At 45.2% G+C, this 20711-nt stretch overlaps 1 protein-coding gene across 1 annotated transcript in view; it reads left to right on the top strand.

Annotated features, from left to right (window-relative positions):
* LOC144138338 (cytochrome P450 3A5-like) overlaps positions 1-20711 on the top strand; it is a 47883-nt gene that overhangs the window by 11468 nt on the left and 15704 nt on the right. The window contains exons 2-9 of the mRNA XM_077670571.1: positions 2955-3054; positions 3802-3854; positions 8581-8677; positions 11220-11345; positions 13211-13448; positions 14961-15091; positions 17482-17578; positions 19935-19998. Of these exons, the coding sequence (XP_077526697.1) occupies positions 2955-3054; positions 3802-3854; positions 8581-8677; positions 11220-11345; positions 13211-13448; positions 14961-15091; positions 17482-17578; positions 19935-19998 (906 nt within the window). The remainder of the gene's footprint in view (positions 1-2954; positions 3055-3801; positions 3855-8580; positions 8678-11219; positions 11346-13210; positions 13449-14960; positions 15092-17481; positions 17579-19934; positions 19999-20711) is intronic.

Here is a 20711-nt window from a genome sequence, read left to right on the forward strand (position 1 = left end):
TCCCACCACGCACAAGCATTGAATGGAATCACCTTCCCGCATCAATAGCAACCATCCGAGATCATGAATTGCTTAAAAACGCCATTAGCTAAGACTGTATGAGTAGGAGCCGCACTCCTGTAACAACTGCATATCAACCGCTGCACTTCTGTAATTTTTTTCTCCATGTGTAGGTACCGCTCCCCTCTGTAATACCTCCCGATACTGAGAGTACCAATAAATGAAATGAAATGAAAGAAATAGTGAAGAATTCCTCCAAGTTCCCTGCTATTTCCCTGTGGATCAGAAATCCAACCCCTTGCTTCTCCATCTTCTTCTGGAGGCCTCGTTAGCGCGGAATATGCCCGCTACTCAGCTCCAGGAAATACTCTCCTGTTCGTCCAACCTCGCCTAATCCTATGACATCCCAAATATTGTTCGAGTGCTCCTCGTATAGTACGGCTAAGCTCCCTTCGTTAGACAGAGTTCGTGCGTTGTACGTTGCCAAGTTGAAGTTCCAGAGGTGCCCTGTCCAGACCTAGCGATTCTTAGCACCCTCTGCTGTACAGTTGGTCTGGCCGCAGCCGTGGTCAGGTGCTCTACAGCTGCTCGGGACTGAGTGCTGAGAGTTGGGGTGTTTGTTCATTTGGCCATACGAGGTTTGGCCTTTTATTGCACCACAATGACCAGGTCTTTCTCTCGTGAAGGTGTACTCTTTGTGTCACCAGACAGCCTTCCTGTATGGTTGCACCTATCTAGTGTAGTCTTTCATGTATCCGGAATGATTTTTACTTCCGCACGACGCCGCACTCGAAACGTGGGGGTAATCGGTGAGCAGGGGTGAAGTAAGAGGCAATGTCCGACAAGAAAGCTAGCGTCGGGCTTTTTTGTTACGACGTTTCCTTGCGTAATGTAATTACGGTTAGCGATATGGGCTTTGCGCAAATGTTCTGAGAAACAGTGCAGAGGACCATTGTTTCCGGAAGACTTTACGTCTTCGGCGGTACAGTTGCTATCTTGAAAAATGCTTTAAATTGTTTTTATATTATCTTTGTGCTCTTGGAGTGGCTTGTTTACTGCTAAAAACCTAGTCTGCATGGTGTGCGTCTGCAAAACAAACTTTGTACGCAACACGACTCTATTTTCCTGATAAGCTACATGTGCAAAACCTTAACTCTGCGAGCACCGACGTCAAGTGTGGCAAAAATATTTACAGGTCAACGCTTTGTTTCTACATTGAGCCGGAGCTCTCCTAGGGGCCAAGCCCCTTGGGGGCTGCGGCTGTTGGCATCTCCTGTTGTCGTCGACTTAACCGTTGTTTCATGTAGTCACGGTACTAAAACACCGGGAAAATCGTTTACTCTTTGAGCTAGAACGTAACGCGTACTAAAAGACACCAGCACAGTCGTTTACGCCTCACGCTAGAGAGCTTCGTGCTTCAATTGCAAGACACTTTTACAGCAAAGCTGTATACCTCTACCCCCCAAGGTTTCTTCTCTGTTGGAAAAAGCGCCAGTGCGCCAAGAATACCCATATACTTTGCATGCTTTACCCCTCCCCTGATTTCATGTTTGTGGCGATGGTCCGGGATTTTGTTTTTCACACCAACAGCGCCATTTGGCAATGCCGTTCCAGCCGACTGTAACGTTGCTCGGCTTCAGTATTAGGGCGAGAAATGGGCATGGCTGAAGAGGACGAAGTTTTAATTATGTATCCTAAAATTGAGCCGCGAACTAAGGGTAATGGTCCGGTAAGTGTGTGAGTGAGTGAGTGAGTGAGTGAGTGAGTCTGTGAGTAAGTGAGTAGGTGGGTGAGTGAGTGAGTGAGTGAGTGAGTGAGTGAGTGAGTGAGTGAGTGAGTGAGTGAGTGAGTGAGTGAGTGAGTGAGTGAGTGAGTGAGTGAGTGAGTGAGTGAGTGAGTGAGTGAGTGAGCTACATTGAGTGTATCTCTCCTCGGAACTCTTTAGACAACTATGCTTCTAATGTGGGTAGCTGTGCATTACTTGTACCAGATCTCTCAGCTTTTGCCACAGGAGGGAAAGTGTCAGTGCCTCCAGAATCTACTGCGTAATCTGGGTGTGGACGTCAAAGCAGTCCTGGCTGAAAACACAAATCCTGAGAGAACCCTTTCTATTTGGGTGTGCACAGTCATCATTATTGTTTCTGGATTGGACGTACCCGAAAGGCTCCAGCAAAAAGTGTTCTCATCATTTGGTCCCCGGGTATACTTCATAACAATCATCATATTTATCGTCGTCCTCATCCATCATCAGGCCATTTGTGTGGGTTAAAGGCTGTTCAATCAAGCTTCAACTTCTCAATCGCACAAGTAATTTTGACCTGGGTTTTCCGGTTACATGGAGAAGAAAAACTGGGATGGTAGGTCGTGGCCACGCTTTTTGCAAACTCGGGTATTAGGACACTTCCCGTCAATCAATCAATCAATCAATCAATCAATCAATCAATCAATCAATCAATAAATCAATCAATCAATCAATCAATCAATCAATCAATCAATCAATCAATCAATCAATCACTCGATCAAAGTTATTTGTGTATGAAAATTATACATGGGGTGATGTAAAGAAATAGGTCCCAAAGTCAGAAACTCTAGCAGGTTCGGAAAGTATGCACACCGGCTGGAGGTGGCCTGTAAGGTAGGCTTTAACACCAAGCTCCTCGGCCTTGGCCAACGTGCCTAACAGTGGAGGTGATAGTACACTTGCAGTGCTTGCGCTTATATTACATTCAAAGCATACAAAACGGAACCAAATGTTTGAGAGCTGAACAAAAACGCAATCAGAATCAGAAGTTTCGCGAAATCTGATTTTTTCCAAAGACTAAACGGGAAATCCTGCAGGTCTAAAGTTCCATTTCTAATACTTCGCGTGGATGTAAGTTTTGTAGTTGAAAATATTGATTTAGAAATTTTATTTTCTTTCGTGCCACTTTCTAAGTCAATTTTAAATGACGCAGGGAGCGTCGGAAATGCTTCGACGCCTTCAAGGGCACTGGGATACCCGGACCACCTATTGACAGCCTTATCAATGGAAATGCCGACGCCTTTTGGAAGCCGGTACGTTTGACGAGAGATATTTCATTAAAAAACAGCTTTTTGTTTTCTGTGTCTTTATGGATAAAATCACGTAGAAAAGCATGTTTACTTTCAGCGATTGTTGCTTAGGCAATAAAAACAGGCGAAACAGATAATGTATGGTTCGGAAGTCCCAAAGAAGTAGTGACATCAAAAAAAAAAAACTGCTTCAGGACCGTTTATGATACGTGAGAAACACCTTCTCAAAGAATGCTCCAATGGTGGGTTTTAGGATGTTGATTTAAGTCATAAAAATACTCTAGTAATTACACAGCGGCTTCAAATTTCTAAACGAGGCACGTGCCTTTCCGTTACATGGAGGTGTCGCTAAACGACAGTATTTTTGTCTGTCATGATAAACACGTTGGTCAGTTATTTGAACCTGCAATGTTACTCACCCACTTGAATTCAGCGTTCACAATTCCATGCTTGAATGCTTAAGAAAATTGGGTTAGGTTCGAAATTGTGACACCCGCTGTTTACGCGTGTCCAACGTTTGTCTATTATTTAAATTTAAAATTGAGGCGCTGCTATAGATCGCTACTTTATTTTATTAGTTTTAATTTTTAGGTTCGTTTTGAAGGTTTTCAGCTGCTGGAAGGCAGTCCCAGAAGTAGCGGAACATTTGAATACGGTTTGGGTTTCTTAGGGGGTATGGCTCACTTTCCGGTTAAACCAGTGCTTTACCTGAATCTGTACTTGAGAATTCAAATTTTTTTCGCACTTTAGACGCAGATTGAAAGCATCGGCAAATGGCTGAAGGAGTATGGGGACGTTTTCGGGTGAGTTGAACTTTTAAATCTTTTGCGCCTTGATAAAACGATAACGGAGCAATAGAAGAAACCCTCTTACCTGCATATTGCTGGAGCATAGTGATGTTGCCTATGCACGTGATTAAGGTTGCTTCCACAAGTTAACATGAAGGCTACGTTGGCACTTAAGGTTTTTCTTATGATAAAGCCTTATGCCAAGGTGTGATACGAGGGTTTCCTGCCAGTTGCCCGCTCATGACAGGCAGTAGACGTTCGAGACACAACTTTCATTATCACTTATTATCACTTCTCCCTCGGTTGTCAAAGAGTATGTGTGGGTGGCTACGTTGAGTTCGTTGCGAATGGGAATCGGCGAATCAGGCATGAGCTTCTGACTGTGAATGATTAAGTCCTCTGAGTGGGTGTCTGAAAAACGAGGGTTGGTATGTTTATATGGCAGCCAAACCGAAAGTTGCGAATCGGCCACCAGCCTGTCACGGAAGCTGTCATTAGAGAGTTTTAGCATAGCGGGTACCGTCGGCTAACGCCACGCGGGCGGGTAGCGGGGCCCGACTGGGCAGGTGCACATTCGTTCCCGTAGGGTGGATTAGTTCCGCGGGCCGGCCCTCGCCATGCCCGCGCATTCGCTCCGCTGAGGTGCAACCTCCCCGCCCTCCCCGTGCGCGCCTGCGCAGTTGAGTCTCGGTAACCCGCCGCCGTAGCGTGAGCCTCCGGTAGCCGCTATGCTAAAACTCTGTTGTCAGTGGCCACTGCTCACGGTACTAGCCACCGGAGAGCGGCGGTGCCTGCGTCCTGCAGGGTTGACAGTGGGCTTCGTAGAAGCCGGTGTCAATGCCCACCTTCAGCATGACTGTTGGCCGAACTAGGAACCGGTGCGAACCATGTAATGTTAGACAATTCGCCTTACGATCGCTGTTTTGTATACGCGTGCGTCAGTGTGGAAGCCCGGAGGTGTTCACGTGACTAGCGGCTGGCAGTGCACACGAACGCCATGATTGATGTTGAAGCTTAAAGCGCGAGACACATGGACGACTGGTGCACGCGATTCGCATGCGACTGATCGTGACGACTGATGGTTACGACTGATCGTTAGGACCGGTTTTGGGGTCGTTCGCTGGTCGGAGGAGGCTCACGACGCGCGACTGACGAGCCAGATGCAGTCGTCCCATCGTTGCGATCCTCGTGAGGCCACAGCCATTGAGAACCCGCTGAGCCCGCAACCGGCTTGCGTTGCTCGGGTCCGCTCGGGGGATGGGAACCTTAGACTTTGCATCGTGGCGGATATTTGATCGCCGCTATCTGTGCAACTGCGAATGACAATCCGTAACACAACTTTTCACCACACCATCATCCCCTTTCTCGCATGTGGAACTTTATTTCAGCTATAATTGCCGTTTGAGCGATCGGTGACCAAGACATCTGCGTTGCCTGTTTCGATGCGTCCGCGCAGGCATCGCCATTTCTCGGCCGCTCGGTGCACCACGCGCTGCGGCGACCAGTCGGGCCACCGAACCTCCACGGCCGGTCAGCGTAGGCTTAGCATCGCGGCATATATGAGATCGCCGCTTTTAGTATAAGCCCTGACAACAATCGCTAGCACAATTTTTCACCACACTAACACCTACTTTCTCGCATGTGGAACTTCTTTTTAGCGATCAGATTGATTCGGAAGAGCAGCGACAAGCGGTTGCTACCATAGTCTGCGCCGGTTCGAGCCGCTGAGTGTGTCGAGCTGGCAGGCGTGGCAGGCGTGTGCGCGGACCGTTTCCGAAGGCAGAAAACGCTTCACGATTGCCTGCTTTATCCACTTCTTGCGAAAGACGCACGGAATCTACAAATTCAGCTCAGCGACCGTCGTAGTTGACCATGGAGTAAAAACAGTGGGCGGAGCGGCACCGACGACGCATCGCACGTGCGGATCGGGCCATGTGTCTCAAATTCACGCGTACGACTAGTCGTGGCGACAGTCGTAACGATCGGTCGCATGCTATTCGCATGTACCAATCGTCCATGTGTCTCGCGCTTAAGCCTCCACGCCTTCACGTCGGCTCGCTTTAGTAGGGAAAGAATTCTTACTGCAGCTTCGATCCTGAGTTGCAGCGGCCCGCAGCCGCGGCCCGCTCATTATCTGGCAAGGTTGTTTTTTATACTTGTATGTTTCTTACACTCTCACAAGATTTCGATCACTTCCCCGTTCACCTTTCTTGGCAGTGATTCCCCGTTGCTACCGTCCTGCCTCCTTCGGCAGGGCGAAGCAACGTTTGACCTTCAAGCAGTCTTACCTGAAACTAATATCAAATGTGCGTAGACATACAACACCCTGCGATATTACGTTACGTGTCAACCACAAGAGAACTGCGCCTTGTCTTTGATGTTTTTTTTGCATGGGGTAGGAGAAGTGTTTGTAAATTAGCATTTTTATAAGGAACGGAAAGTTATTTCAGACGTTGCTATGGTTATAATATGTTTCCGCGTGTATCGAGTCACTATGATTGCCCACAGATTAAAGGAATCTACACACCGTTACGTGGCGAAAAAAGGGGGGCTGTCCGGGAGTACGAACCAAAGACGGGTTTAGTAGAGTACCGAATAAGAGTATCCAACTCGGCACAAAAGGTAGCTCATTTCTTCTGAATGCTACTCTAGAGTATCCGTGCATGCCCTCAAAGGAGCAACTACTGCCAAACCCGTTTGATAAACCGTAGTTGCCACGTCTATGAAAACAGAGGCTGTTAATCGTTTTTAAATAAATTACTACTACATTTTAATTACGATGAGAAAACGGGCTACCCGAAAATATGCACCGCACGCAGTTTAATTAGCGGTAATATATTAAGCTTCATGACTGTAGACGTCAACGTGCTGGAAACCAACGTTCAACCAGCTTGAAAGGCCATTTGTAGTCTAAAAAACAGTGTCACAAATGGTTACATCAAAATAAGGCTGAAAAAAATTCGGCCACCTTCGAAATTGAGACGATCCGACTGAGGGTACAGCAGAGCTGGTTGTCTTCACTAGGGTTGCCTTAAATGTTTTCATAGATTTAAGTTTATATTTTCAACAGCTTCATTTTTGCTTCTCGATAGCTTTAACTTGGCTTTTATTTGCTTTAACTTGGCTTACCTGTAGCTCTACCCTGGATCTTCTTTAGCTTTAACGTAGCCTTTCTACGAGCTTATGTCATCCCAAGGCGCATCCAATTCTCGACGCACGCCTCTCCACCCGATCCTCTGTGCCACGACGCGAAATCCCAACATCTGCTCGACGGACGCTTGCCTACTCGGCTGTTTCCCTCAAAGTTCTTGGCCTAGCATATTCCTCCTGTCCACCTTGAGCCACCGATTTGTGGGTGACACCCGGCACGGCTAGAACACTAGCTGAAAGGGGCCATGAAGACAAAATACAAGTTTGTTTCATTCGAAAGATTTCGTCTTCTATAGTGCCCCAGCGCTTGTCCGGGAGCAAACGATGCTTCATTGACAGCGAAATTAATCAATTTAAGCTAAAATTTTGATTCTCGCGCCAAAACGTGTGTTTGAACGACGTTCGCAATGACATCATACGAACAGGCCTTTCCGCTAAACTTGGTGTGGAGCGGAGACTTGCTTACTGTTAGTCAACCTAGATGGCGCCACCACACCACGGCTAGCCGTTTTATGCCTTTGGTTTGTTTGTGGTGGTTCTTAAACCTGGCTTGTTTTTGATCATGGAGAACATAATCGTTTCGTGAAACATGGTGCTCGCTCGACAAATATGGTCAAGTAAGAGACCGTTGCTTGCGTCAATCGGCCAGTGTCGTCTGAGACCACCCCAAAGCCCCCGCAGTGCTGTGCATCTAAACCAAACATAGTGCGTGCAGTACCAATAGCAATGAGCATCGGTCCTTCTATGTTTACGTGTGCTTTCGTAACTTCCACTGTTTGTCCCACCATTCTTACTGATATAAAAAATGTGCCCTAAATTTAAGCGCAAATAGCTCGTTCGGCAAGCCTATTAGCTCTGCCTTACTTGCGTTTGCTTTTGCCAGCCTCCGCCAATCGAAGAGCTGGCTGGTATGATATCATAGGTTCTGTTGCGGGAAATGAGCTAGTGGGTCGCATGGCCATTCCCTTTTGTCGTAATTATGCAGCTTATTTCAGCGAAGTTTACGTTAAAAGTGGTGTCAGCATGATCCTAACGAGGATACCTTTTGAATGAACCAAACTTGCATCTGTTATTCATGGCCCCTTTAAAGATCTCCGTTGTGTAACGATGATCAAGGTATCAACCCACGCAAAGATGCTGACACAACTGGTTGAACATTCCCATGAACAAAATAAAAAACCCTTTATTGTCTGGCACTCTAATGCCTATCAAGCGGTGCCCTCGTTCTTGAAGGACCTCTATTAATTAAAAAAGCATGACGAACACAAGAACATTATAAACGCTTAGTAGATGAATGGCTAGGTATCACACCGCATTGTTACCTGCGTATTCATTCAGAAGGCCGTATGCCATAACAAGTTGTCAGTCCTCTTTCTTCGCATTCATTCAGAAGGCAGTATGCTATAACACGTTGCCAATCCTCCTTCAGTTTTGCAGCGTAGAACAGATTCCAGAAGAAGGAATATTAGCTGCTGTCACGCGCCCGTGCAGAGTAGAGTGCCTACAGTTGCCAGTTCGCTGCTTTGCATCCAACAAGATGGAGCTGAGATGTTATAATAAATATATTCTTCTTTTTGTAAAACTTCCCCAGATTCTTTCTAGGAGACGTTCCAGTTGTTGTGGTGAAGGACCTGGAAATGATAAAAGACATTTTTTACAAGAACTTCAGCAACTTTAATGCTCGAGGGGTAGGTCTGCTTTGTAAGCTTTGAATCCTTCGTCGACTTCCTCCCACGGTCTATTTTTGGGTTGTGATCAAGTGACCCAAGTTTCGAGGACAACTTTTGTATGCAGTCACATAATGACTAGATTCGCCTTCGAGTGACGCTTTAAAGCACAACTGAGAGGGAAGAGGCAAAAATCCCTAGAAGAACCTAGGCGACCGAATGTGCCACCAATAACATAACGGCGTCGACTGTAGTCACTCAGGTTGTGCACGAATTATATGTTTCTCTAACGTTGATTTTCGCAATACCGGCTAAGCGATCTGTTTGAGAAGGCGCAGCTTCTTAATCAGAAATAATTTCACCAGCAAAAATTACCGGCGAGTAGTCGTCTTTAATGTGGTCGTTTTAAACGACTGGCGACGGAGCTTAGGAGATAACAGGCACTGCAGAAAAGAAATAATATCTACTTTTAAAAATGCACCCCCAGTGTTTACACTGTCGCGTATGCGTATTTTAACTCTCGAAACAAACAAAAAGTTGCGAATTTGATAGCAAAATGAAACAGTCGTAAAAGGAAGCCCTGTAAGCATTGTATACTTCACATTGTACAACAACATAGAGGATAGAGAGAGAGAGAGAGAGAGAGAGAGAGAGAGAGGGAGAGAGAGAGGGAGAGAGAGAGAGAGAGAGAGAGAGAGAGAGAGAGAGAGAGAGAGAGAGAGAGAGAGAGAGAGAGAGAGAGAAATAAACGTTTAATAAAAACGAGCAAGTTAGGTGCCAGATGGAAGGGGCACCAGCCCTGTAGGGGTCGACCTTAGTCCGGGATGCCCTGGTCCTTGCTGGCTGCCCGGGCTCTAGCGACGACTTCTTGTTGCGCCGCAAGGTCCGAGCTGGTCAGCCGGTCCACCCACTGCTCGTAAGTGGGGTTGGGGAACATAGTAAAATTGTGAGGCAATCGGAGGAAAATTTATTGTTATCTGAACAAATCAAGAGAAATCATGGGCTCCAAGTTGAATCCTCTTGCATAAACTGCATGAGGCGCCAATCGAGCTATGCTCATACCTACAACTAACCCGCAGCAGTTGCTAAAATAGCGTCTTTAGAACAGCTCGTAAGTGGGGTTGGGGAACATAGTAAAATTGTGAGGCAGTCTGAGGAAAATTTATTGTTATCTGAACAAATCAAGAGAAATCATGGGCTCCAAGTTGAATCCTCTTGCATCAACTGCATGAGGAGCCAATCGAGCTATGCTCATACCTACAACTAACCCGCAGCAGTTGCTAAAATAGCGTCTTTAGAACAGCGCTCTCCAGGGGCGGTATTTTCGTAACTGTCCCTTTTGAAAACGTCCCTTTCGAGTCCCTTCCGTCGTGACGTACTTCCGGTTAAGCAATCGGCGTTGGCAGTAGGTTTGTTGCGCTTGCGTTACGTCACTTCCGGTTGTTAGCTTTTATCCAATCAGGGCTCGCCAAAAGGGACACTTTTTAAAGGGACGCAAAAGGGACAAAACTCGAGAATACGGCCCCTGAACAATGCTGGTGTAAGGTTTATACCACAGCGGGGGTTTTAAATAAGAGTTTGCTGCGTCTATCGGACGTGGTAAGCCGTTTGAGTTGTTTGGCGGCAGTTTTATAGGGTTTCGTGTTTCTGTTACCGTCATTTTGTGGGCGAATTTAATTCCTGGTGGCCGTGAAGTTAAGGTAACAATAAACTGCCATGGCATCGACAATTTAATCTAGACAAACAGTTTCACCGAGGTACACGCAAGCCTCACGAGTGTCCTCGTGAATTCCACCTTTAACGCCATTAAAACTCGATTCCATTTGAACAAAGTAGTAATACAATTAAACAACTTGAAAAAGATGAGCAGAGTAAAAATAATATCCTCTGCTTTATCTTTCATTCCTGTAGCAAAATAAAAAACCCCGCAACTAAACCCGCTCAATATGTCACGGAGTATGTGATTCAGGAGTAGTAAGAGCTCAGATAACCGCCAACGTGCAAGAATAAAGCTGGAATTCCCACTAGTATGCAGACTTCAAAATTGGGGCAGTTACTTGTATTGCCGTGCAGACTTTTTGTAAACCATGTTTTGATGAACCTACCAAAAGATATGTGGCACCGCTGCAACCCCCATGAAATACACTGCGAGCTTAAAGGTTTTTGTTAGGCGCGATTGGTTTAAAATTCGTCCAAGGAAGCTGTGAACATGATCCATTATTTCATGGTAAAAGCCTAACCTCCGCCGGGAGACATCGCAAAGAGGACGGGTAGACAGAAGAGTCCAGAAAATCAATTTCTGCAAGTCACTCCGCACGGAATATTCTTTTTATGTGATATAAAAAACGAATATTCTGTGGGAGTGCGTTTCACATGAGTTGGTTATGCGGTTCAAATTTCTTAAATGACTCCGCAAACAGGGTTACTATGGAGACTCGCAATACTGCTTATACGAGGATTTTCCATACTGCGGTTGTTAGATATAAGAGTGGTAAGTTTATGTGGATTGCAACGGTGAGTAACAATACTGTTTACATTATCTTGTCTTTCATTGTTGCCCCAGCACATTCTGCTCCTCTACGAGCTGCAGCCTTTTGTGGGCGACAGCATCGGGTTCGCCCGTGGACGTGTGTGGAAAGAGTCGAGGACATGTATGCAACAGTTCTTCAGCCCCTCGAAACTGAAAGCGGTATGTTTTACAATACTTTACCGTTGTAAAGACGGTGGTTGGTCTTGGGCCCCAAAAGTTCATTATTTTTGTCTGTCTGTCTGTCTGTCTGTCTGTCTGTCTGTCTGTCTGTCTGTCTGTCTGTCTGTCTGTCTGTCTGTCTGTCTGTCTCCGTCTGTCTGTCTGTCTGTCTGTCTGTCTGTTTGCCCGTCTGTCCGTCCATCTGTCTGTCTGTTTGTCTGTCTGTCTGCCTGTCACGCACCCTCTCAGAAAACTGTTGAAAGAATGATGGAACACGCGAAGAATATGTAGCGTGGATCATTCGATAATATTGATACAGCTCCTAATATTTCACTTACGATGGGCAGAAAAGCCTTCTGGCGAATATCAGGCAAAATATAAGTACTATTATAAGCGAAATGAAAAGGAACACAGGAACACGTAGAAAATACCTTAAGACCCAGCTATGAGTGATACCCAGCGGCTGCCGTCGGAAACAAAGTGGAAAGGGGGTCGCTGTTCTAACAACTGTCCCCATTCCTGCCGCGCGTCTTATCGGCTGTCGGACGATAGCTTATTATCGGCGAAATATTGTAAGCTGCTGCTTTGTAGAAATGCCAGCGTGGTGGGAGTGCCAACAGTTAGTGGAAGAGAGCCCTCCTTTTCCCCTTTGTTTTTCACTGCGCCATCCGCGTATAGCTCCGAGTCTGTTTCGAGGCTGTTTGTCGCGCGTTCCTGTCTTCCCTTTCATATTGCTAATAACAGTACATAACTGAGAGCACCAGCGTTGAATTTTACACATATTACTTTCGAGGATTTAATATTTAAGGATTTAACTCCACAAAGCCGTGCCAAACAGTGTCCAGATAAAAGCTAATACTACAAAGTTGGCCGCGTAGCTGCGAGCTTCGCTGCAAATGCCGTCCAAAGACGATGAAGTTCTGGCGCCTCTGCCATACACTTGTACCCCGCATGCTTCGCGTTTCCTCAGTTTTCACGCTAGTGGAGATGGCCCGGTTTTTGTTGATCCGTGCACTAACGGCACACAATTTGCACCTGCAGCTAAAGTCGTCTAAATGCGTATTCAATGCCCGCAGTGTGGGTCCGCCTTTTACGCCCAAGCGTATCGTATAGTCTAATTTGCTTTTGCACACAGAAGTTACCCAAACATATATATACTGACTTTTGTGTGCCTTCCTTTTTGACATGGCTGGCATGCTGGTAAAAATCGAGCGCTAAAATTTGCGGTACGTTGATAAATTAAAGTACGAGTCATGCATATACGGCACCTTTTTGCGTTGGCAACAATGGTTGGCAAAAAAGAGAAAAGAACGAGGGGGTGGGGCTGATAATTCTGGGGGGGCTTCGAGGGTCCATTAACTGTCCTCGCAGAACCACTGCGGTTCGCGGAACCGCATTTGACAACCACGCATTTGACAAATATAAATTGAACCTTTTTACCATTCACAAGGTTTACTCGTTAACTTTATCCTAATGCACGACCTCATAGTTGCTTCCGCCTTCAACTTGGCTCGCATCGACCACAAGTTGAAGTTAGGAGTCCCTAACTGCCCCACAAGCCGCTACCATTTGTGATGCAAAATTGCTGTTTTTATTCAACCTTCAATTTAAGGGTACGAACATAAGGCTTGTAGACGGCTTGTAATGAACATGCACTTAGCTCTTCAGTGCCATTTAGGACAAAAAACTTCGCGAAAGACTTTTGCGCTGTGTTCCCAAAAGTACCCACCAAACTAACAGTGTTTCCACGAGTTCATGTAGTGACGGGAGACAATATAATTAATACATTTCGAGCCCACGAAATTATTATGTGCCTCCCATCAACTTTGAATGTTAATTAATCTCAAATCAATCTCTTTCCCCAGGTCATGCCGTCCGTACTGGACGCCCAGCGTGAATTCATAGAAATTCTAGGCACAAGTGCAGAAAGCGGCGCTGAAGTGGACATCGCCAAGATTGGCGAGCGGTTTACGTTCGACGTCATATCCAAGACAGCGTTCGGCATCGACACAGGGGTACAGAAAAACCCTGAAAACCCACTGTTCCAGACGGCCATTACTGTTTTTCCGAACCTCAACAACGGATTTGTTTACCATACATTCCGTAAGTGATAGTTGCTTACACCCTGGCAGAACCAATAGAGTCCCCCCCTTATTAATGCCTTCTAAGTAATCAGCCACCTCTACAGTCACCTTACAAACTTTAGGGAGTGCGTTCGGTCACTCGTAAATTTTACAAAAATACGCCTGCAGTAAAAACGTAATGCCCCTCTTTGTTTAGCAATGACGATGGTTGAACGCGAAGCTTTCTCGTGATGGATTCTTTGGTTAGCCAATCCCACACTGCGAGTACAAGCTACTCTGGAGGAACGCCCCCCTTTTCTAGAACACCCACAGCTACTCTGGGGTGCGCACTCCGTAGGTCTAACGTTTGGGTTCGGTGTGTACGACGCACATCGGTACCTGCGGCTTGGCGTTGGCTTCGACCGTGTCGACATGGCGCAATCGGATCAATGCCGGCTTCATAACGCAGGGGATCCAAATTTGATTCCGGGCACGGCAAGTGTTTTTTCTCTTTCACTTCACCGCCGATCATTCATCATCACCGCCAGAGAAAGTTGGCTTTTCTGCTAAGCGTATTGGCGTGCAACGGCAGCAGTGAAACACTAAAGCTTCGCATTATATTTTATCATCAAGGAATCACGGCCGTTTCACTATGATACAAGGTTCAGACGCAGAGGACGTGTGTTCAATCTTCAGAAATTCTGTACTAACAGAAGCTTGTCATTTTTCAGATATCGGGCTAAATATGCTAAACTATGCATGAATTATCAGATAAGGGATGGTAGCCTACCACTGTCCCAGAAGAAGAAAGTGTATGAGACCTGCATCTTACCGGTACTCACCTACGGGGCAGAAACTTGGAGGCTCACTAAGAGGGTTCAACTTAAGTTGAGGACGACTCAGCGAGCAATGGAACGGAAGTTGATAGGTGTAGCATTAAGAAACAAGAAGAGAGCGGAGTGGATCAGGGAACAAACGCGTGTTAGACATATTAGTAGAAATTAGGAAGAAATGGACGTGGTCAGGGCATGTAACGAGAAGGGAAGATAACCGTTGGTCATTAAGGGTAACAGACAGGATCCCTAGAGAAGGCAAACGTAGCAGAGGGCGGCAGAAAGTTAGATGGGCAGATGAGATCAAGAAGTTTGCGGGAATAAATTGGTCGCAGTGAGCACAGGACCGCGGAAACGAGAGATTAATGGGGGAGGCCTTTGCTCTACAGTGGGCGTAGATAGGCTGGTGATGATGATGATGATGATGCATAGACAAGAAATGGAGGTGGGTTGGTTTCTGTGAGACACCTTCTGCCTAGTGCCCTCTGCCTTAAACTTGAGCACCTTAGTAGAAAAGGAAGCAACATAAATGCTGGACCATTATCTCACTACCAAAACGTATTCTTCTTCCACTGAGAAAGTGCTTAACTGTTCCACGTTTAGTTTCGCTTGTCGTCGTGTGGCTTCATATTTCCGGACCACCCTTCGGCAGCACAAAACTGACCTGCAAATGGGCTTCACATAAATTGCTCAATGTACGGTTAATGCCCTTATTACAGAGAACCTGTACCACTGGTTGTGGTTACTTCGGTTGCTCGTGAAGCTGCTCAGGAAGATCGTTTCGGATCCTCTATCTGAAATGACGGACAAAGCCAAAGTAGTCATGGAATTCCGGCGGCAGAACCCACAGGTAATCCGCTACATGCAGAAAATGTCCTGGTGCCCCTCAAAAATACATCCCGTTTATTCGTCACGAGAAAGAGACCGCACTTGCTACTGCAATAACAGTTGCGGCCACTGCAATATTGATGGTAATGCATGGTTGAAGATTTCAGCTTCCACGAGTGCGCCATGTCAGTGAAAATAGACATTCTATAGGGTACTTCAAAGGGAACGTGGCTTACGACTTCCCGCAAAATTGTGCGATGGGAGTTCTCCATTGGCTATATGTGCAGTAGGTCTTTTAGTTGTCACTGCAAGTCACCGCCAAAAAAAGCCATTCTGGTAATACAGTTGCCGTTGCAAGTACTACTGTTGAGAGAACAAGAATGCTGGTGGTGGTTGTAGTTAACCATACCAGCATTTGCGTTGTGACACAGAAGCTCACTTCACTCGATGCAGAGGGGATTTATGAACATGTGTTGCTCCTAGGCGTCCATAGGCGCACTTTTTTTACAAGTTAGGAATCATCTTGGTAGGTTTGGCTGATATCTGTCGACCACGTAAACTACACTTACAGAGGTGACTGATCGCCAGTGGGAGGTGTCCGTAAACCGTATCTACTGGCCCCTTTTTTCGACTGTATCTGGGTTTCCACAAGCGTTACAACTGTTGCGGAATTCTTGATAAGCCTGACACGAAGAATGCTAACTACCGTAATTACCCGATTCTAACGCGCACCTTTTTTCCGGAAAAATAGGCAGAAAAATCGCATGCGCGTTAGAATCGGATACGAAACCGAAACTGCCGAAACAGCGGAAATTTCGTCCCACCAATCGCCATCACCATCTCAAGATGGCACCAAAGCCTTTAGCAGCAATTTTTCGAACGCAGGAAGCATAGGCGCCTAGGCTTTTCAATCGGCGTTCACACAAATCGTCAAATCGTTCCACTTGCGCGCTTGATAACATCAATGGCAGCAGCGGCTCTCACGCGTTCAAAACGAGCGGTCGGCTGAAGCGTGCGCCTCTGGAGAAGCTCGCGGGATGGGCGTGCGAGGCGTGGGCCACGATCGTTCAGAAGTTCGTTCGTTCAGAAGTGTGGCATCGCGAACGCTCTTGACGGCACCGAGGACGAGATGTTGTGGTCAGCGGAAAGTTGGCGAGGAGTGAGATGAGTGAGATTACTTCGGGAAATAAATCGCCCATTTCTCTCGCATTCGTTTGTCTGGGTCACAAAGTTCCGTGCGCGTTACAATCGGAGGTGCAAGTTTTTTCGGTTTTTTTGCCAGGAAAATCGGGTGCGCGTTAGAATCGGGGGCGCGTTAGAATCGGGTAAGTACGGTAATAGGGCGATTAACAGAAAGATTGCCGCTAGGCTGCAACGAAGCGTACGCGCAGTAAGGAACCAACACTTGGCTTTCCTTCTGACTGGAACGACATTTCGGAGACACTACAATTTTTTTCTGAAGACGAGCGCCGTCCTTGTCGTTTGCGCTGTTTGAAAATTACGTCGCTTCTTGTGGTTTTAAAGGGGGATGTAAAATTTCACAGACACTTCGAATGCGTTCTTTGTTTGGCATATTATTTAACGTAAAATAGGTTTTTAATCTCAGGATGCCTAAAGTAGCACTAATTTCCTTCACTGACTTTCTAGCACCTTTTTTCGTCCTGATTTCGAGCGTGCACATGCTCCGCGCACATCGATTATCTTCTAGTGTTGTACGGCATTTACTCAAGTTTGGGAATAGGACAAACATAAATTTGATAATGCAATATGGGGACAATGGCATTCAATGGACCATAACGGTTGCCACTGCAACCAAACGTGATTTTGGTAAAATTTTTCAATAAAGCAAGGTGTAAAAATAAAAAAATCCGGTCAAGAACATTACCGTTGCTTTGTATTTGAGCATGACTTTCAAACAAAACTTTTGGTAACGACAAAATATTTCATTCCCAAAAAAACATTTGCTCAGAATATTCCGGCTGTACAAAGCACATAAAAATAAGTCGTGTGCCTCCATTAACCCAATGAATCAACCATGCTAACACTGCCTATCGTTACAAATTTAAACTAGCTGCTTTTACGGTACACCTGAAAGTCGAGTTTATGTCACAAAGATTATTAATTATTGGGGTACAGACCTCTCTGGATACGTCACACACCTAGCCCCTTAACTATGACATCATCAACATCTTAAATCCGAAGCTACCGTCTGTGTTTAGATCTAGCTGTAAAGCAAGGTAGTGCCACACACTAATTTATGTTGTAGTTATCAAAAAGAAATTTGTTCGAGTTTATTCTAAGATTTATGCATTTTTAGGCAATATGTTGCGTGTTAAATGCTGCTTTTTACACCAACAAGCACCGTTCTTTAGTAGAGAACTGACTGTTATTTATCTTTTTTTATCTTTTCAGGTGAACTTGCCTGATATGGCACAAATTCTGATAGACGACGCGCTCAGCCGAAGAGACGGCGATCGAAACGGGGACCTTTCCAAAACAGAAAACCGAGGTGCTTAGTAAAAGTTTTAGCGTTTGTAATGCTGCGAATTGTTCGACGGTAAAAAAACATATAGTTGACATGATACGCCTCTACGTTTTCGTATTCTTATTGCTTTAGCAATGACCATTGTTATCCGCTGCTAATGTCTACTGATCAAGGAACCTTAAAAGCGGAAGTAAGACTACATCGTGCCGCTAATATTTGTGTTTTAAGATACCTATTGCTTTCTAGGTTTTCTATGTTTCACGCAAAGGGCAGTCTCAGTTGCTTATTGGGCATTTCCAGTCGCTGTAGCTCATACGGGTCATATTTATGCGCAGTTCTTGAAGCAGGGCACTGTTATAAGCCGAGTAACCACTATCTTTTATTTCAGCGTCAGCTAGGTTAGAAAGAAATAGCCCATACGCTTGCTTTTCGACAATTCTTTTTACCTCGTGTGCCCACGGAATCAAGCCTATCCATGGTCGTTTATTGAACGATCCATGGAACGAAGACCATGAATCATTTAAACATGATCAATTTACAAAGAAATACATTGTAAGCTGTTTTGGGCACATTGATAAACTATTCTAGGAATAATGTTTTTTAAAACCCGTCGCAGCACGGCTTGAAAAATCTTCCGATGACGCAACGTATTACCAGGCTAAGCATAAGCTTTAAAGTTCTGCAAGAATGGTGACGTGAGTTAACGTCATTGAGATTACTAATGCAAATGTTTTTCTTCATGGCGTGGCTTCCCCCTCATATCAATGTAATAAGTGTTTAGCTTTCACTATGAAAAATGCTCTCAGCTGAAGAGCTGATAATGACAGAATTTACTACGAAAGAAAAAAAAGCGTTATTTTCGCAACATCAGTACTGTTAGTGGAAGAAAGATGACTATTTGACGGGGACGTGTAATAAATATACGAGTTTTGGAAGTCCATAGGACAGACTCTGGTTGTGCACTAGATATAAGCATTATTACGGCGATGACGATGACCGATAACAATGATTGTGGCGATATTTGTATGCGCTGATATTCTAGACTTTCAAAATCACCTGCTATGCTAGTTCATCGCGGAGTAGACTTCTGGGGCTCCCGTTAAATTTTTAAGCATGTAATGTATTTCAAGTTAGTTATTTGAAACTTATTGTGTCCATTAAATTTGCAGTGCTTACACATTAAACTTCAATGTGCTTGGTTTACCCACTTCCTTCCCCATTCTTGTTCACCTCCTCGAGCTTTGCTTTTGCAAGTTCTGTTAGGAACGGAGACGTGTTTGTTGTTTCGAATTCATGCAACACTTTTAGCTATCAGTTATGACCATAAATCCGCTTGCTCAAAGGTATCGGTTATTTTCTGTACAGCTAGTTTCCTCCTATGCGCTAACTATGGCAGAAATGGCGTATCAAAAGCTAGTCTAGGAAGGAAAGCAAGCTCTCGCTTCTGAACTTGGAGTCAAATCTTCAAAGCTGGGAGCTACGACTAAGAAACAAAAATAGTAGCAGAAAGGTCACTAAAAACCATCAAATTGCGAGTATGAACACGGAGTTCATCAAACAGACACCGGCATCGTTTTCAGGCCATCCAAGATAATAATAATTCTGAATTATTTCAACTTTCAGAGTTAAAATTTACTCAACATTCTGTCTCATTCCGTTCCGAATATCCTTGGCTCATTTAAATACGCAATTTTGTGAGGACTATAGAGTACGGCACAGTTGCATTCGGCCTTCCGTCCTACATCAAAGTTGGAAATTCTGTTCTGTTAACCCCAGAACACACTGGGTAAGCTCATTTGTGCCTGTAAGCGCACTTGTGTGGTGGTATTGACGTCGCTTATAATGCGCACAAGTACTTACAATCCGTGCCGGGCCTAGCCGCACCGCTATCAAGTTGTCCGATCTGATAAGGACCCGATAAACACCTGTCGAACATGGTGATGCATTACCGTCCTGCCCGTCGCCATAATCCACCCCGCTCATACAGGGCTCGCTAATAATCAGGGTTCACTTTATGTGGGCATAACCTAAGATCCGTTCGCATATGTAAATAGTGACCAGCTCTAGGAGGGTGCGATGGGCAGCTCGAACTTGTGAGTCCAAAAACTCCTGGTCACTAGAGCTGCTATTGCCACCGCCGAACTTCAAATACACCAAACCACTATCCCGCCGGACTAATATTAGTCTCTCTCCCTCTCACCCTTTTTCTCTGTCTCTTTCTCACTGTCATGCAACAGTCACATACTGCAGCAATCGCAGATTAATTTCATTTTTTTTAATATAAAGCCTCGTATCTTCGTAAACTGTCAATCTAAAATGTCCTGCAAGTTCGTCTACTGTAGAGAGTTCAAATGTTTGCCTTGCTTCCTTTTCTTTTTAGCGCCTCTATCTCCTATAAAAATGAACACTCTAGCTGCAAATGGAATGTCCACGTTTATGGGAGGGTAAGTTCCTTTGTTCCTTTACGCACAACTCTTCGTGCGAAAAAAAAAATACCGAAAGTTCCGGGTGACTTCAAGGAGAGTGTGCGCGATTATGCTGTGTTGTAATAGATGGTGATGATGTCGAAATGCTTGCCCGTAATTTAGAAGTGTGATCAGAAGTGGGATCGGAAGGGTGATCAGAAGTGTCATATTAGTCAGGTATGTATCATGCGAAATGTCCGAACTTTCTATACTACAACATCTAAAACTAAAGTTATGATGGCCCTGTCCCTGTCACTGCCTCTTTTCCTATTTTTTTATTCCAAAGCCTAACTTTTCTTTTTAATCTACCCTGCGATACGTCTTATTATAATATCTTTGAAGCATAGCGCTTCAGAAACGTAGACCTCCTCTCCTCTTAGGGTTCAGTTGATACTTTGGCAACCTATTACGATGCACTCCATGGCAGCGCGATATTTTCACAGAATATGACGTTCTATACTATTCAGAATGTGTTCATCTAGGCCCTGTATTCGGCACTGCGTTTGTGTATTACATATCAGTGCACTCATTTCTATCTGATTCCAAAACCATTTTTGCCCATTCCACCTTTTTAGGTTTTATAGGTCTCTATTGACTGTTAAAATTCATCCTTGGCGGGCGCCTAACTGTTCCATCTACTTTCCTTTCTATGGTTCCTGATAATAGTCTGTTTACCCCGCCTTGGGATGATA

The sequence above is a fragment of the Haemaphysalis longicornis genome, unplaced genomic scaffold, assembly GCF_048455015.1.
Source record: "Haemaphysalis longicornis isolate Haplotype H1 unplaced genomic scaffold, Haemaphysalis longicornis Haplotype H1 scaffold_5, whole genome shotgun sequence".
Classification (NCBI taxonomy): domain Eukaryota; kingdom Metazoa; phylum Arthropoda; class Arachnida; order Ixodida; family Ixodidae; genus Haemaphysalis; species Haemaphysalis longicornis.